General features: G+C 45.3%; 1 protein-coding gene across 1 annotated transcript in view; it reads left to right on the top strand.

Annotated features, from left to right (window-relative positions):
- galnt9 (polypeptide N-acetylgalactosaminyltransferase 9) overlaps positions 1-3,753 on the top strand; it is a 262,098-nt gene extending 258,345 nt beyond the window's left edge. The window contains exons 10-11 of the mRNA XM_078552894.1: positions 953-1,120; positions 3,308-3,753. Coding sequence (XP_078409020.1) covers positions 953-1,120; positions 3,308-3,454 — 315 coding nt within the window. The 3' untranslated portion in view covers positions 3,455-3,753. The remainder of the gene's footprint in view (positions 1-952; positions 1,121-3,307) is intronic.
- The last annotated feature ends 12,153 nt before the right edge of the window (positions 3,754-15,906 follow it).

Here is a 15,906-nt window from a genome sequence, read left to right as displayed (position 1 = left end):
GGATGGGAGAGGTCTGGAGGGTTATGGGCTAGGTGCAGGTCAATGGGACTAGCGGAATAATATTTCGGCACAGACTAGAAGGGCCGAATGGCCTGTTTTCTGTGCTGTAGTTTTCTATGGTTCTATGGTTCTATGGTTAGGGATTGTGAAAATTACAAAGCAGAGATTGGTAGATTTTTGTTAGGCAAGAGTATTAAAGGGTAATGATTAGAAGCAGGTAGATAGTGTTAAGATACAGATCAGCCATGATCCAATTGAACAGTGGAATAGTTTCGAGGGGCCTCGTCCCTCTTTCATTATATCAGAAGAAGGCAGAAGCTATTCTGCATCAGATTCCTCCCATTAACCGGACTGATGATGAATAACCAAAGGAAAAGCTTGCATTTCTAGAGCATCTTCCACCACCTCAGGCAGTCCCAAAGCACTTTACAACCAATTAAGTACTTGTTGAGGTGCAGTCACTGTTGGATTGTTGGAAACGCAGCAGCCAATTTGCGCACAGCAAGCTCCCACAGAGAGCAATGTGATAATGACCAGGTAAATCTGTGTTTTTAAAATAATTTTGGTTGAGGGATAGCTATTGACGAAGAGGCTGGGATGCGTGCCACTGCTGTTTATGCCATGCGACTGTTTACATCCGTCCAAGAGGGAACATGTGGCGTCCACTTAATATCTCATCTAAGAAGAGGCAGCAAGTCTGACACTGCGGCACTCCCTCAGTGTTGCTCCGGAAAGGTCAGCCTGGATTTTGTGTTCGCATTCCTGGAGTAGGACACAAACCCACAAACCTTCTGGCTCAGAGGCGAGAGCGTTACCCACTGCAACGCAGACTGACTGATTTCTTATGATCATACTGTGCATTGATAATCGCATCTATGTCTGATATTTTATACTGAAAGTGATTTGCAGCATTGAAATTAACCAATTGGGGGGGCTTTGCTTTTTTCTCCAGCTGGTTCGTTACACCATTGAGGGGTTGCTGCAGCTTGGGCCCCTGGGATCAACAAACTTTCTACCAGATACCAAATGTTTAATCGATGACAGAAGAATCAAATCTCCAAGTCTCAGGAAATGTGACGAGGTACCCCGACCAAATCAGAAACTCTGGAATTTCACACAGGTACGATCTCCTGTTTGCTTCAATTTAAGTCAGAAGGAGAGAGGAAAATAAAACCATTGAAAATTATTCATAAAAATGACAAGGTTATCACAGAGGTGGGGAGAAACTGAAAAGGAGCTCAGTCCTTTACTATTGAGATCTGTTACTTAGCTATTTAACCAGACATAGAGTGAACCGATAGTGGAGATAGGTTTGGCCCTCTGGTGGGGGGAGACATGGGGTTGAGCTCGCCATTCAGCCCATCGTGCCTGTAACAGCCCTTTGAAAGGGCAATTCAATTGGTCCCCCAAACCCCATTCTACCCCCCCTAGCCCTGCAAATGTTTCCAGTTCAATTATTTATCCAAATCGGTTTTGAAACTTACTGTTGAACCTGTGTCTGTCGCCCATTCAGGCTGAACATTCCAGGTCAGAACGATGTGCTGCATTGAAACATGATTCCTCGCTTCCTATCGGGTCCTATTGTCCATGAATTTAATTCTGTGTTCCCTGTTTACTGAACCATCTTCCAGTGGAAACCCTTTCTCCATACGCCCTGTCAAAACGCTTCATAATTCTGAATACCTGTATTAAATACCCCACTCAACATTCCTTGGGAAGTATAATCCCAGCTTCTCCAGTTTCTCCTGAAGCCCCTCGTCCCAATCTAGTAAATCTGCTTTGCAGCTTCTCCAACTTCTTTGACACCAAATTGTAAATGTTAAATTTACAGATGATGTTATTTAGCAGATCTGTTTCCTGAATGTCCCCTGTTTGTTGGAGACTTGCCTGGTCTGGCCATTGCATGTATTGCGCTCATAGTTCTCTGAATCCATTCATTTTAATGGCGCTGAATGCGCTTTTGACTGAAACAGTCTTTTGTGAACTTCCATTATGCAATGTCGGACACCAACGAGTCCACTTCTCCTAAAACCTTCATGGTTCAGCATTCCACAAGGTTATATTAGTCTGTTTTCTTTTTCATTCATTCATGGGATGGGCATCCCTGGCTAGGCCAGCGTTTATTGCCCACCCCTAATTGTCCTTGTTCAGAGGGCATTTAAGAGTCAACCACATTGCTACTGGGCCTGGAGGTCAGACCAGGTAAGGACGGCAGCTTTCCTTCCCTAAAGGGGCATTAGTGAATCAGATGGGTTTTTACGACAATGGTTTTGTGGTCATCATCAGACTTTTAATTCCAGATTTGTTTTTTTAATTGAATTCAAATTTCACCATCTGCCGTGGTGGGATTTGAACCTGGGCCCCCAGAGCTTTATCCAGTGACAATACCACTATGTCACTGCCTATGCACAGTCAGCAAAGTTACCAGAAAGAAATGTTAGCTGACCAATGTGTTTAGTTGAAATGTAAATGGCATATGAACTACCCTTGATTTTTCAAAGCACCAATACTTGATTACTTTTGGGAAGAAAGTTGATTAGAGTTTGGGGTCATTCCAAGTATCAGTTGTGGCTCAGTGCATAGAACTCTTGCCTCTGAAGAAGAGATTATGGATCATGCCCTACTCCAGTGATTTGAGCTAACACTTCAAGTGCCAGGGGGGAGGGAGTGCTGCACTGTCAAGCAGCCTTTTTCCAAGTGGGACATTAAATGCAGCTGGCAACAATGGGAATAACCAGGGGGTCTGGCAACACCTGCGGAGAGAGAAACAGAGTTAACATTCCAGGTCGATGACCTTTCATCAGAACTGTTCCTCACTCTCCACAGATGCTGCCTGAACTCCTGAGTGTTTCCAGGGATTTCTGCTTTTATTTCCGATTGACAGCGTCTGCACTATTTTGCTTTTGCAATAAACGGAGGCCCGGCCTGTCCTCTTGGCTGGGCAGCACTATTTTGAAGGACACCAGGGCTATTTCCCATGTGTCCTGGCCAATATTTACCACTCAAACAGATGATCTGCTCATTGGCACATTGCTGTTTGTGAGAACTTGCTGTGCGCAAATCTAGTGCTAAGTTTCCTGAGGTTGTGAAAGGCACTATATAAATTCCCATCTTCACGTCTGCAAATGCCAGCACACCTTTCAAGGAAACATTCAGACTTGATTTCAAAGACTTGAAGCAGTAATTGCGTGTAGCGAAAACTCAATTTTCATCCCAGGCAGGCACATAAATTTCCTCTCCCTCAGAAATATGCCATTTGCAGTTGAAAGAGTGTAAACTGCTAACGCGTATTGATTTTCCTTCGCAGAATGGGCCAATTATCAACAGAGACACGGGTCGTTGCCTGGAAGTGGAAATGACCAAGGACGCTAACTTTGGCCTGCGGCTATCCTTGCAGAAGTGCTCTGGGCAAAAATGGATAATAAGAAACTGGATCAAACATGCCAAGCACTGAGTGCTGAGGGGATTCACCTTTGTATATCTGCTTCCACATGACATTGCGACATGTAGCCAAACACTCATGAGGCATCGTGGGATACACAGTGTGGGACCACCCAGTCATTCTCAACGAAGGGGCTCCGAAGGACACTTCCATTTGGACATTACTGACAACTGCACGGAATTAGATGAACAATAATGATGTGCCTTTTTCACATATAAACTTCTCGACTGGAAACCAGTCCCTTAAGCATGTTTGATTTATTGTATTGGAACAGAAAACCGTCAATAATAAAATTTAAAACAAAACACCAATGCGTCTGTAGGTTACATAGCACAACGTTAAAGGCAGGAGCAGAGAAAGCTGGGAATTTACACGCACAAGTTTTTAAAAGGTGGCAGAAGTTGAGAAGGTTGATTAAAAAAAAAACACACACACACAGGATCCTGAGGTGTATAAATTGACACTCAGTGCTGGAATATCCCATGGAGACAGGGTGGGAGATAGCGGGGGGAAGGCCAGGGGCAGGAAAATGGGAGAAGCAGCTTTGGGACACTGCCACCAGAGGGAGTGCCAGGGGAAGGCTGGAAACTGGCCTACTCCATGGAGATGGGCAGCCAATTAGTCCAATTAAGACCCTGCTTAGGGGGCTATTTTTCACCAGCGGGCGTATTTTCCCACTGTCAGAGCACCCCCTCCCTGACCATGTACAGAGGCCACCAGCTCAATGTCACCTCCTGGTAGCAGGCCAGGGGGACATCGGAGCTGGAGGCTCCATACCCCAGTGAGGGAGCCACAGGGATCAAAGGCCACAGTCCCATCAACGAATAGACCCGCGGAGGGGTTTCCTCTCCAATCCCATACCCCTACCATCTTCAGGACTCTCTTTTTCATTTTGAGGATGCCTCCATGTTAAGGCACCCTGACTCTCCCCTGTCTGCAGTTGGCACTGCCCACCTCTCCCGCTGAGGCTGCTGGCTTGACATTGCTGCAAGCCCTCTGATTGGGCCTCCAGCCTGGGAACATGCCCACCATCCTTCATGGAATGGCAGGTATGATGGCAGCCACTTAAGAGGCAGCCTCCCGGACGGTTGTGTCAGGGGGGCATGCTGACAGTATGGGTGGGCTCAGGATCCCAATAAGAGTATGTGTCCGGGTCCCTACACCCACCAGAAAATCCAGCTCATAGAGTACAAAAGCAAGGAGGTTATACGAAATCTTTATAAAATCCTAGTTAAGACCCAGCTGGAACATTGAGCCCAGTTTTGGGCACCAGGCTTTGGGAAGAATGTCAAGGCCTGGGAGAGGGTGCAGAGGAGATTTACTGGAATGGTACCAAGTATGAGTGACTTCAGTTATCTTGTTCATCCTTTGAGGTGAAGATGACCATGTCGATCATCTGGGGTGTTTGGTAGGGTTCTAGTGGGTATGTAGGTGACTGCTAAGGCTGATCTGCATCCGGAAGGTTCTGCTGCAAACAGGACAGGATACTGAAGATGATTGAGTTTTGGATGAGTTTCTGGCTCAGGATTTCCTCTCCTTGCGTTGTTTCTCTGCCTCTGATATACGTTTGCTTTCAAAGGAGGCTGCACTGTTTTTGATTTAGTTTCACCAGGTGCAGTGATCCTGGGCGAGTTTCTCCAGGACTCAAAGTCGATATCAAAACTCCAAAGTGAAGCCTTCGGAGTGTCCTTGTAGCTTCCTTTGACCATCGTGTGAGTGCACCCCAGACTCGAGCTGGCCATAGAAGATTCCCTTTGGTACACGAGTTCAGGCATTCTGGCTACATGACCGGCCCAACTCAGCTGTGACTGCCTCAATCTGCTGTGGACGCTTGGCACGTCCGCTCAGATAAGCACCTCGGTGTCTGGGATTTTATCCTGCCATCTGATCTTCATAAGTTTCCAAAGGCAGCTCGGATGAAAGTGGTTGAGCTTCTTGGAACGATGCTGGTAGACAGTCCGAGTCTCACATGTGTAGAGCAGAGTGAGCAAAACTATTACCCTGTAGCCTTTCAGCTTGGTAGACAGACTGTAATAAACTTGGAATGCAGGGCAGGTTTCTTGTAAGAGACAGTAAACTTCATTTACAGAGCTCCTGATGAAACTATATGCTTGATCTAAGACCAAGACTAGAAAGCTCTGCCCCTAAGATTACCCACACTTAGGGCTGATTCGTCTAATCAGTCACATAATCCCCATAACAGTATGAAAGGTGTAACTTACTATTACTGTACAAGCTTAATCCTCTTTGTGCCCAGACTGATGTCAGAGTCTGCTAAAGGCTACACTTGCTTTAGCAATTATGTGTGTCTCATCATCAATATAGACAGTTCGAGAAGTGCTGCTGAGATAAAAGTGAACTTATCCACTGCTGACAGGTTCTGATCATGGACTGGAACCTTTGGCTCGAGATAGGGCTTTCCTGGAGCAGGCTGGTATATATTATTTCAGTTTTCCTTGTGCTGATCCCAAGGCTGAAGTTGTCACATGCACTGGAGAACAAGCCCATATTATATTGTATGCCCAGCTCTGATCCAGCAGCTGGTGCATAGGCATCGGCAAACAGGACATTGTGATGAATGTCCTTGGAGACTTTGGTCTTTGCCTGGAGTCCTCTCAGATTGAGCAGTTTCCCATCTGTGCGATATCTGATTTCAATGCGAGGGTCACCCTCATGGAAGGCACCAGAGAGCATGGCAGAGAGAAACATGCTGCAGAGGGTTGGCACTGAAACACAGCCCTGTTTAACTTCATTAGTGACTGGGAATGGGTCAGAAGACTCACCATTATCCAGGACACACATGAGCATGCCATCATGGAACTGTTGAACCATTGTGATGAATCTCTCAGGGCAGCTGAATTTGTCCATGACCTTTCACCTTACACTGACTGTGTCAAAGGTCTTGGTCAGGTCAACAAATATGGTGTAGGGGTCCATGTCCTGTTCTTGACATTTCTCCTGGAGCTGTCTACCTGCGAACACAGTATCAGAGGTTCCTCGGACTGAACTGAAGCTGCATCGACTCTCCAGCAGCAGATCCTCATTGAGATGTTGCACTAAACAGTTCAGAAGGATTCTGAGGAAAATTTTGCCTGCGATGGAGAGAAATGAGATTCCCCTATGATTGTCACAAGATTGACAAGTTCCTTTCCACTGTTTAGGTGGACAATGGAGGCATCTTATCTTGTGAAGTGCTTCCTCGTTCCCACATAGACTGAAAGAGTTCAGTGAGCTTCTTAGCCAGTCACTGACCTCCAGCATTGTAGATCTCAGCTGGGATAGCATCAGCTCCTGGAGCTTTGTTGTTAGACAGGAGTTTGATTGCATTCGTCATTTCTAACAGCGATGGAGGGTCATAAAGAGTACAGTTAATGGCAACCTGTGACAATGTGTTGATTGCTCCTTCATAAGAATATAAGAAATAGGAACAGGAGTAGGCCATTCAGCCCCTCGAGCCTGCTCCGCCATTCAATAAGATCATGGCTGATCTTCTTGTGTTTTGATTTCCACATTCCCATCTACCCCCGATAGCCTTTGATTCCCTTGCTGAACAAGAATCTCTCTACCTCTGCCTTAAAAATATTCAATGACCCCACCTCCACCACCTTCTGAGGCAGAGAATTCCAAAGTTGCACAACCCTCTGAGAAAAAAATTCTCCTCATCTCTGTCCTAAGAGGGTGACCCCTAATTTTAAAACAGTGACCCCTAGTTCTAGGCTAACACACAAGAGGAAACATCCTTTCCACATCCACCTTGCCAAGACCATTCAGGATCTTATATACTTCAATCAAATCACCCCTCACTCTTCTAAGCTCCAGTGGAAACAAGCCCAGTCTGTCCAACCTTTCCTCATAAGACAACCCACTCATTCCAGGTATCAATCTAGTAAACCTCCTCCGAACCGCCTCCAATGCATTTACATCCTTCCTTAAATAAGGAGACCAAAACTGCTCACAATATTCGAGATGCGGTCTCACCAATACCCTGTATAACTGAAGCATAACATCCTTACTTTTATGTTCAATCCCTCTCGTAATAAAGGATAGCATTCCATTATCCTCCTTCATTACTTGCTGTACCTGCATACTAACATTTTGTGACTCATGAGGCAGAATTTTCTCCATGTCGGGTGGGCCAGTCGGGAGCGGGCACGGAGCCGATCGACCCCAACGATTGGCTCTGCACCGCCATTTTAGGTGGACGGGCCAATGAAGGCCCACCCAGCGTGACACGTGGCCAGTAGCGCTCAGTGCTACCTGTGCAGGTAGGGGGGAGGAGGGAGAGTCGGGGCCTGCGCTCTTTTGTGCACGCGCGTGAAAAAACGCAGAAATCTCCCTGGGGCACGAAGCTGCCTCAGGGAGATTAAATTCAGATTGAAATTCTTTAATAAAGATAAAAATGATTTACACATGTCCCCTCATGTGACAGTGTCACATGAGCTGGAACATGTTTGTCTGTCAATTTATCAGAATTTATTTATTTATTTAATGAAACCTTCAGGAAGCCTCATCCCGCCCGTGAATGAGGTTTCCTGGAAAACACGAAGGCCGCTTGGGATCTTCGCCTGCCCCCCAACAATAAGGTTGGACGGGCAGCGTTGGTAACTACTTTAATTGTTTTTTTAATGGCCTTAATAGGCCATTGACATTTCGGCATATGTGCAGCCGCTTCTGGCACGCGCCCGCTGAACATAATATCTAAATGACACCCGCTGAGGTCAGGACGCACGCCTGACGTCACCGCGTCATTTTACGCATCACTGTGTCAGGCCTGCCCCCGCACGCCGACATCAACATTCTGGCCATGTACTAGAACACCTAGATCCCTCTGCACCTCGGAATTCTGCAGCCGTTCTCCATTTAAGTAATACTCTGCTTTTTTTGTTCTTCCTGCCAAAGTGAACAACTTCACATTTTCCCACATTAAACTCCATTTTGCCAAATCTTTGCCCACTCACTCAACCTATCTTTATCCATCTGCAACCTCCTCATGTCCCCTTCACAACATACTTTCCTACCTACCTTTGTGCCACCTGCAAATTTAGCTGCCATGTCTTCACTCCCCTCATCTAAGTCATTGAAATAAATTGTAAAAAGTAAATAAAAGGTAATAAATTGTCACATCCTGCCAATCAGAAAATGTATGCATACTCTCTACTTTCTGCCAGCCAGCCAATCTTCTATCCATGTTAATATGTTACCCCCTACGCCATGAGCTTTTATTTTCCGTAATAACCTTTGACATGGCACCTTATCAAATGCCTTCTGGAATCCAAGTGCAGTATGTCTACAGGCTCCCCTTTATCCACCATGCATGTTACTCCTTCAAAAAACTTCAATAAATTGGTTAAACATGATTTTCTTTTCACAAAACCAAGCTGACTCTTCCCGATTGCCTTGAGTTCTTCTAAGTGCCCAGCTATAACCTCCTTAATGATCAATTCTAATAACTTCCCCACAACAGGCATCAAGCTAACTGGCCTATAGTTTCCTGTTTTCTACCTCCCTCCCTTCTTGAATAGAGGGGTTAAATTTGCTATTTTCCAGTCTGATGGAACCTTTCCAGAATCTAGTCAATTTTGGAAAATTAACAGCAGTGCATGGAATACCTCATTAGCCACCTCTTTTAAGACTCTAGGATGTAGTCCATTGGGACCCGCAGACTTACCAGCCTGCAGCTCCATCAATTTGCTCAGTACCATTTCCCCAGTGATTTCAATTTCACCAAGTTTCTTTCTCCCATTCACCACCTGATTTGCAGCTATTAATGGAATGTTTTTTGTATCCTCTATAGTGAACACAGAAGCAAATATTTATTAATTTCATCCGCTATTTCCTCATTATCTACTATTAACTCCCCACTGTCACTTTCTAGAGGACCAACACTCACTTTACTTACTCTTTTCCTTTTTAAATATCTGTAGAAACTCTTGCTATCCGTCTTTACATTTCTAACTCGCTCCCTCTCATACTCTAATTTCTTTCTCCTGACTAACCTTTTAGTCATTCTCTACCATTCTTTATATTCTGTCCAATCAACTGTCCTGCCGCTCATCTTTGCGGAGTTGTATGCTTTTCCCTTAAGTTTGATGCTTCCTTTAACTTCTTTAGTTAACCACGGATGGTAGGTCCTGCCCTTAGAATTTTTTTTATAGTAGGAATGTACTTGTTATACTGGAATGTACTGAAATATCCCCTTAAATGTCTGCCATTGCTTCTCTATTGATCTATCCCCTAGCCTAGTTTCCCAGTTCACTTCAGCTAGCTCTGCTTTCATGCCCACATAGTTGCCCTTATTTAAGTTTAAAATACTAGTCTTAGACCCACTCTTCTCCCTTTCAAACTGGATGTAAAATTTAATCATTTTGTGGTCGCTGCTACCTAGAGGTGCCTTTTCTCTGACATCATTAATTAATCCTGTCACATTACACAATACCAAGTCTAATATAACCTGCTCTCTGGTTGGTTCCAGAACATGCTGCTCTAAGAAACTATCGCAAAAGCATTCTAGAACTCCTCATCCAGGCTATTACTGCCAATCTTATTTTTCCAGTTTATGTGTAGATTAAAATCACCCATGATTATTGCCGTCCCTTTATAACAAGCACACAATATTTTCTCTTGAATATTTTGTCCTACACTCTGGCTACTGTTAGGGGGCCTGTAGACCACTCCCATTAATGACTTTTTCCTCTACTATCCCTCATCTCCACCGAAACCAATTCTACATCCTGATCGCCTGAACCAAGGTCAATCTCTAACTATTGGCCTAATGCCCTCTTTGATTAACAGTGCTACCCCTCCATCTTTACCTAGCTTCCTATTCTTGAATGTCATGTACCCTTCAATATTAAGGACCCAATCTTTGGTGTCCTGCAACCAAATCTCCGTAGTTGCTATCAGATCATATTTTTTTACTTCAATACGCGCCATCAATTCATTTGCTTTGTTATGAATGCTACGTGCATTCAGATAGAGAGCCTTCAGTTTTGTCTTTTTGTTACCTTTGTAACATCTAGTCTTGACTGTTGATGTTTTCTTAGGTTTTTTCTCTCTGTCCCTTCCTGCCATTCTCTGACCCTCATTTCTCATATTACTATTTTGGTCTCCTGTCTTGACTCTGCACCTTGAATTGCTACCTCTACCCAAGCTTGATTCCTCATCCCTCTTGTTTAGTTTAAAGCCCTCTCTACTTCCCTAGTTATGGGATTTGAAAGGACATTCATCCCAGCACAGTTCAAGTGTAAACCATCCCAACGGTACAGCCCCCACTTTCCCCAGTACTGATGTCAGTGCCCCACAAACCGGAACCCATTTCTCCCACACCAGTCTCTGAGCCACGCATTCGTCCCTCTAATCTTATTTGCCTTATGCCAATTTGCACATGATGGATGAAGGCCGATTGAGAAAGTGGTTAAAGTGCTCTGTCTATCTTTCTAGAATTTAGGCTTTGTCTGTGATCAGTGTTGACCCTTTGGCACTGAGGATTAGTGATGAACCTATAGGCAGATTTCAGAGCATCATAGAATCTCGTCTAGTCTTTGTGGTTAGCATGTGACTGAAGTTCATTTGCATTCTGATTCAGCCAAGTGTCTTCCATCTCTGAGCTTACCTTGGACAATCCTACAGACATTTCAATGGACATCGTGCTTGGACAGTGAGGATGTGTCATTGAGGTGAACCCTGTAGAGACGATGTTTCTCCTTCAGTAGTTTCTGGATCACCTCTTTACTCTCATCAAACCAATCTTGATGCTTACGAGAGGAAGGGTGAAGGGCCCCTCGAGCAGTGAAGTATACTGTACCCCAATGATCGCTCAGTCATCCTCAAGCAGTGAGTGTCTATTTTCACTGTACACAAGCGGCTCTCGAGTTTCTCCAAGGAAGATTCCTTCGCAGTTGCCAGTTTGAGCCTTGAGCCATTGAGATGCTTCCGGACCTTTATGCCCTGAGGGCATCTAGGGGGATGGATCTTACTGTGTAACTTTGAGATGATGGGACAATGGCCAGTCCAGCAGTCAGGGCTACACATGATTTTAGTTACACGCATATCCTGCTTGTCCCTGGTGATGACATGGTCAGTTAGTGGTGGGAAGAGAAAGTCTGAGAGATCCAACAATATGCTGACCCTCAGGACATGCAAAGCTTTTTTGAAGCCCCCGGGGCCATCTATAGACCAAGGTCAAATGGACAAAATGCCCTTTGTTCACAGGATGTTGTGTTTCTTCTTAATGATGATGATGCTATCTGTCAATTCTGGAAAGAACCTTTTTAACAACTCCTCAACCATCAATCCACAGTGGCTGCTGATACTCTTCAGGCTATCCTCCAGAACCCTGTGGTACAATCCATGGGTGAACGACCATCGATGGGAGAGCTGTAACAGGCAATCAGTGGATCAAAAATAACAAAGTTTGCGGACCCAACGGTATTCCAGCTGATGCCTTCAAAGCCAGTGGGCTATTGCTCACATTAAGACTCCGTGCACACATCCTATGGACTTGGGAGGAGAAAGAACTCCTGTCCTCCAACTTTGGGAATGTGACAATTGTAATTGTCCTCAAGAAGGGAGATAAATCACACTGTGGAAATTATCTGGTGTTTTTCTCTTGTCCAAAGCAGGAAAAATCCTGACACCCATTCTCCTCAATCATCTACTTCCTGTGGTTGAGGAACCCCTCCCAGAGGCACCATGAGGCTTTAGACCTTCCAGAGGAACCTCTGACATGGTCTTTGTTGCCAGACAAATCCAAGAAAAATGTCGAGAATGACACCAGGAACTTTTCATTGCATTCTTCAATGTGACCAAAGCATTTGCATCAGTAAATCACGAGGCTCTGTGGATCATGCTCCAATGATTTGGATGTCCAAGAAACGTCATCACAATCCTGCAATTGCTTCACGTTGATATCACTGTAACTGTCTTAAGGGGGAGATCTGAAACAGACACCTTCTAAATCCAGACCGAGGTCAAGCAAGGCTGCGTAATAGTCCCATACAATTTACAATCTACCTGTAGCTATTCACCTCATCAAAGATTAACAGCCCTCTGGTGCGAGTATTAAATACTATCTAGATGGAAAACTCTTTAACCTCAGTCGCCTCCATGTCAAAACTAAACTGACCATCATAGACATACATGGTCCACAGTTTGCAGATGACTGCAGTGTTGTTGCTCACTCTGCACCAGATCTACAAGCTACTCTCAATCTCTTCAAATCTGCATATGAGAGACTTGGCCTGTCCTGGAAAGTTACCAAAACAAAACTCATATATCAACCCAGACCTGGTCAGCCATATATTCCACCTCCCATATATGTTGAAGGAGAGACTCTGGGATATGTTGAGCATGTCCCAAACCTCAGCAGCTGCCTCTCTGAAAAGGCCGCCATTGACCAGGAGATCCAACACCGGGTCAGCTGCACCAGCTCAGCCTCCTACAAACTATGGCAGCGAGTGTTTGACAACAAAGACCTCCGCAAGTCAACCAAAGTCCTCATTGAGGATAGGAATATTTGTGAAGCCTCCCCCAGTGAGTTGTTTAATTGTCCACTACCATTCACAACTGGACGTGGTAAGACTGCAGAGCTTAGATCTGATCCATTGCTTGTGGAATCGCTTAACTCTGTCTATTGCTTGCTACTTCCACTGTTTGACATGCAAGCAGTCCTCTGTTGCAGCTTCACCAGGTTGACAGGTCATTTTTAGGTATGCCTGGTACTGCTCCTGGCATGCCCTCCTGCACTCTTCATTGAACCAGGGTTGATCCCCTGGCTCGATGGTAATGGTAGAGTGGAGGATGTGCCAGGCCATGAGGTTACAGATTATGTTCAAGTACAATTCTGCTGCTGCTGATGGCCCACAGCGCCTTGTGGATGCCCAGTCTTTAGTTGCTAGATCTGTTTGAAATCTATCCCATTTAGCACGGTGGTAGTGCCACACAACATGATAGAGGGTATCCTCAATGTGAAGGCAGGACTTCATCTCCACAATGACTGTGCAGTGGTCACTCCTACCAATACTGTCATGGACAGATGCATCTGCAACTGGTAGGTTGGTGAGGATGAGGTCAAGTAGGTTTTTCCCTCTTATTGGTTCCCTCATCACCTGCCGCAGACCCAGTCTAGCAGCTATGTCATTTGGGACTCGGCCAGCTCGGTCAGTAGTGGTGCTACCGAGCCACACTTGTTGATGGACACTGAAGCCCCCCCACCCAGAGTACATTCTGCACCCTTGCCACCCTCAGTGCTTCCTCCAAGTGATGTTCAACATGGAGGAGCACTGATTCATCAGCAGAGGGAGGGCGGTACATGGTAATCAGCAGGAGGTCTCATTGCCCATGTTTGACCTGATGCCATGAGTCTTCATGGGGTCCAGAGTCAATGTTGAGGACTCCCAGGGCAACTCCCTCCTGACTTTATACCACTGTCCTGCCACCTCTGCTGGGTCTGTCCTGCCGGTGGGACAGGACATACCCAGGGATGGTGAGGGTGGTGTCTGGGACATTATCTGTAAGATATGATTCCATGAGGTGACTATGTCAGGCTGTTGTTTGACTAGTCTGTGAGACAGCTCTCCCAATTTTGGCACGAGCCCCCAGGTGTTAGTAAGGAGGACTTTGCAGGGTCGACAGGGCTGATTGCGCTTTTGTCATTTTTAGTGACTGAGTTGATGCTGGTGGTCCATCTGGTTTCATTCCTTTTTTGAGACTTTGTAGTGGTTTGATACAACTGAGTGGCTGGCTAGGCCATTACAGAGGGTATTTAAGAGTCAGCCACATTGCTGTGGGATTGGAGTCACATGTTGTCCAGACCAGGTAAGCACAGCAGATTCCCTTCCCTATTACTGAGACAGATGGGTGACTCAGGTCTCCATCTCAGCAGTTAGCATTAGACTAGCTATTAATTCCGGATTTTTATTAATTGAATTTAAATTCCACCAGCTGTTGTTATGGGATTTGAACCCATGTCCCCAGAGCATTAGCCTGGGCCTCTGGATTACCGGACAGCGACGTTACCATTAACCCACCAACTCCCCCTAAATGGATAGGGAGAAACTATTTCCAGAGGCAGGGGACACATATTGAAGGTAATTGGAAAGGGGGCCCCAGGAGCCGATGAGGAGAAATCTTTTAACTCAGTGAGTTGTTGTGAGCTGGAATGCATTGCCTGAAGGGGCGGTAGAAGCAGATTTAACAATAACTGCCTAAAAGAAACTGGATAAATACTTGAAAAAGAAAAAAAAAACAGGGTTATGGTGAATGACCAGGGAATGGGGCTAATTGGATAGCTCTAGCAACGCTGTCACAGCCATGATGGGCCAAAAGGCCTCCTTCTGTGCTATATGCTTCTATGATTATTAGTTAAAGGATGTTGCCTTTAAGAAATGATTCTCTTTACTTGAGTATTAGAGAAAGAATTGATGGGCTGCAAGGAATCATTTGTCTTCCCAGATGCACCCCCATATTCGGGGTATAGTTGGTTTCAATTGTTCATGTGGGACTTTGTTCAAGGACTTTTCGAACTCCCTTTCAGTATGGACAAAGTTGCTAGTCACATCCCCAATAAACTGATGCAAATGGGTATCATTATAGCCATAACACAAGGGCCAAGTATTGTGCATGTTAGAAATCTGAGATAAATGCTGAGATAATGCTGGAAATGCTCAGCACCTCAGGCATCATTCGTGGGGAGAGTTAATGATTCAGGTTGCTAACCTTTCACGAAAACCCTTCTAGTTACTTGCTCCAGTGTTGACACTCTAATGAGAACATCATAGCCACAATTGACTAACTGCCTTCTACTAGTTGTTCCTCGGAGGGCAGAAGATGGCATTAGGATGCCCTCTGCTAAATGCCCACCTGTGACACTGCATATCTGGAATACTGATTAGTCCCTGGCATCCAAAGCTGCTACGGCTGCAGAGGGGACGGGGGTCAGAGAAGTTGTGAGGGTCTCTTCAGCTCAAGCCAAAGGAGAAACTATATTCACCTATTCTTGTTCTCGGCTTCACAAGCAATAAATCCCACTGGGGATTCAGGAGAAACTTCTTAACTCAGAAAATGGTTGGGACCTGGAAGCCACTACTGCAGGGAATGGTTGAGGTTGAGGTGAATGGTATAGATACATTCTAGGGGAAGCTGGAGAAACACATGAGAAAGGAACAAATAAAAGTTTTGCTGATGGGGTGAGATGAAGTGGGTGGGAGGAGATTCATGTGGAGCATGAACACCAGCATGGACCTGGGCTGAATGGTCTGTGTAAGGCTTTGGACACCATACTAAACCTCAGGGTAAGAAAATTCTTGTCAAGAAATAACCAACCTGGTCTCTTTGACATCCTTTGAGATTTTAGCTTAGCCAACTTAACTCTAACATACATACCCTTTGCAGCTTTGAGAATTCAACCCTGGTGGATCCTTTTCCAACCCACAACTTCCAGTCCCCCTTAACTGCTGAAGCTATGC

The sequence above is a fragment of the Cetorhinus maximus genome, chromosome 12 (genome assembly GCF_964194155.1).
Source record: "Cetorhinus maximus chromosome 12, sCetMax3.hap1.1, whole genome shotgun sequence".
Classification (NCBI taxonomy): Eukaryota; Metazoa; Chordata; class Chondrichthyes; order Lamniformes; family Cetorhinidae; genus Cetorhinus; species Cetorhinus maximus.
This window is presented reverse-complemented; position numbering and strand designations above follow the sequence as displayed.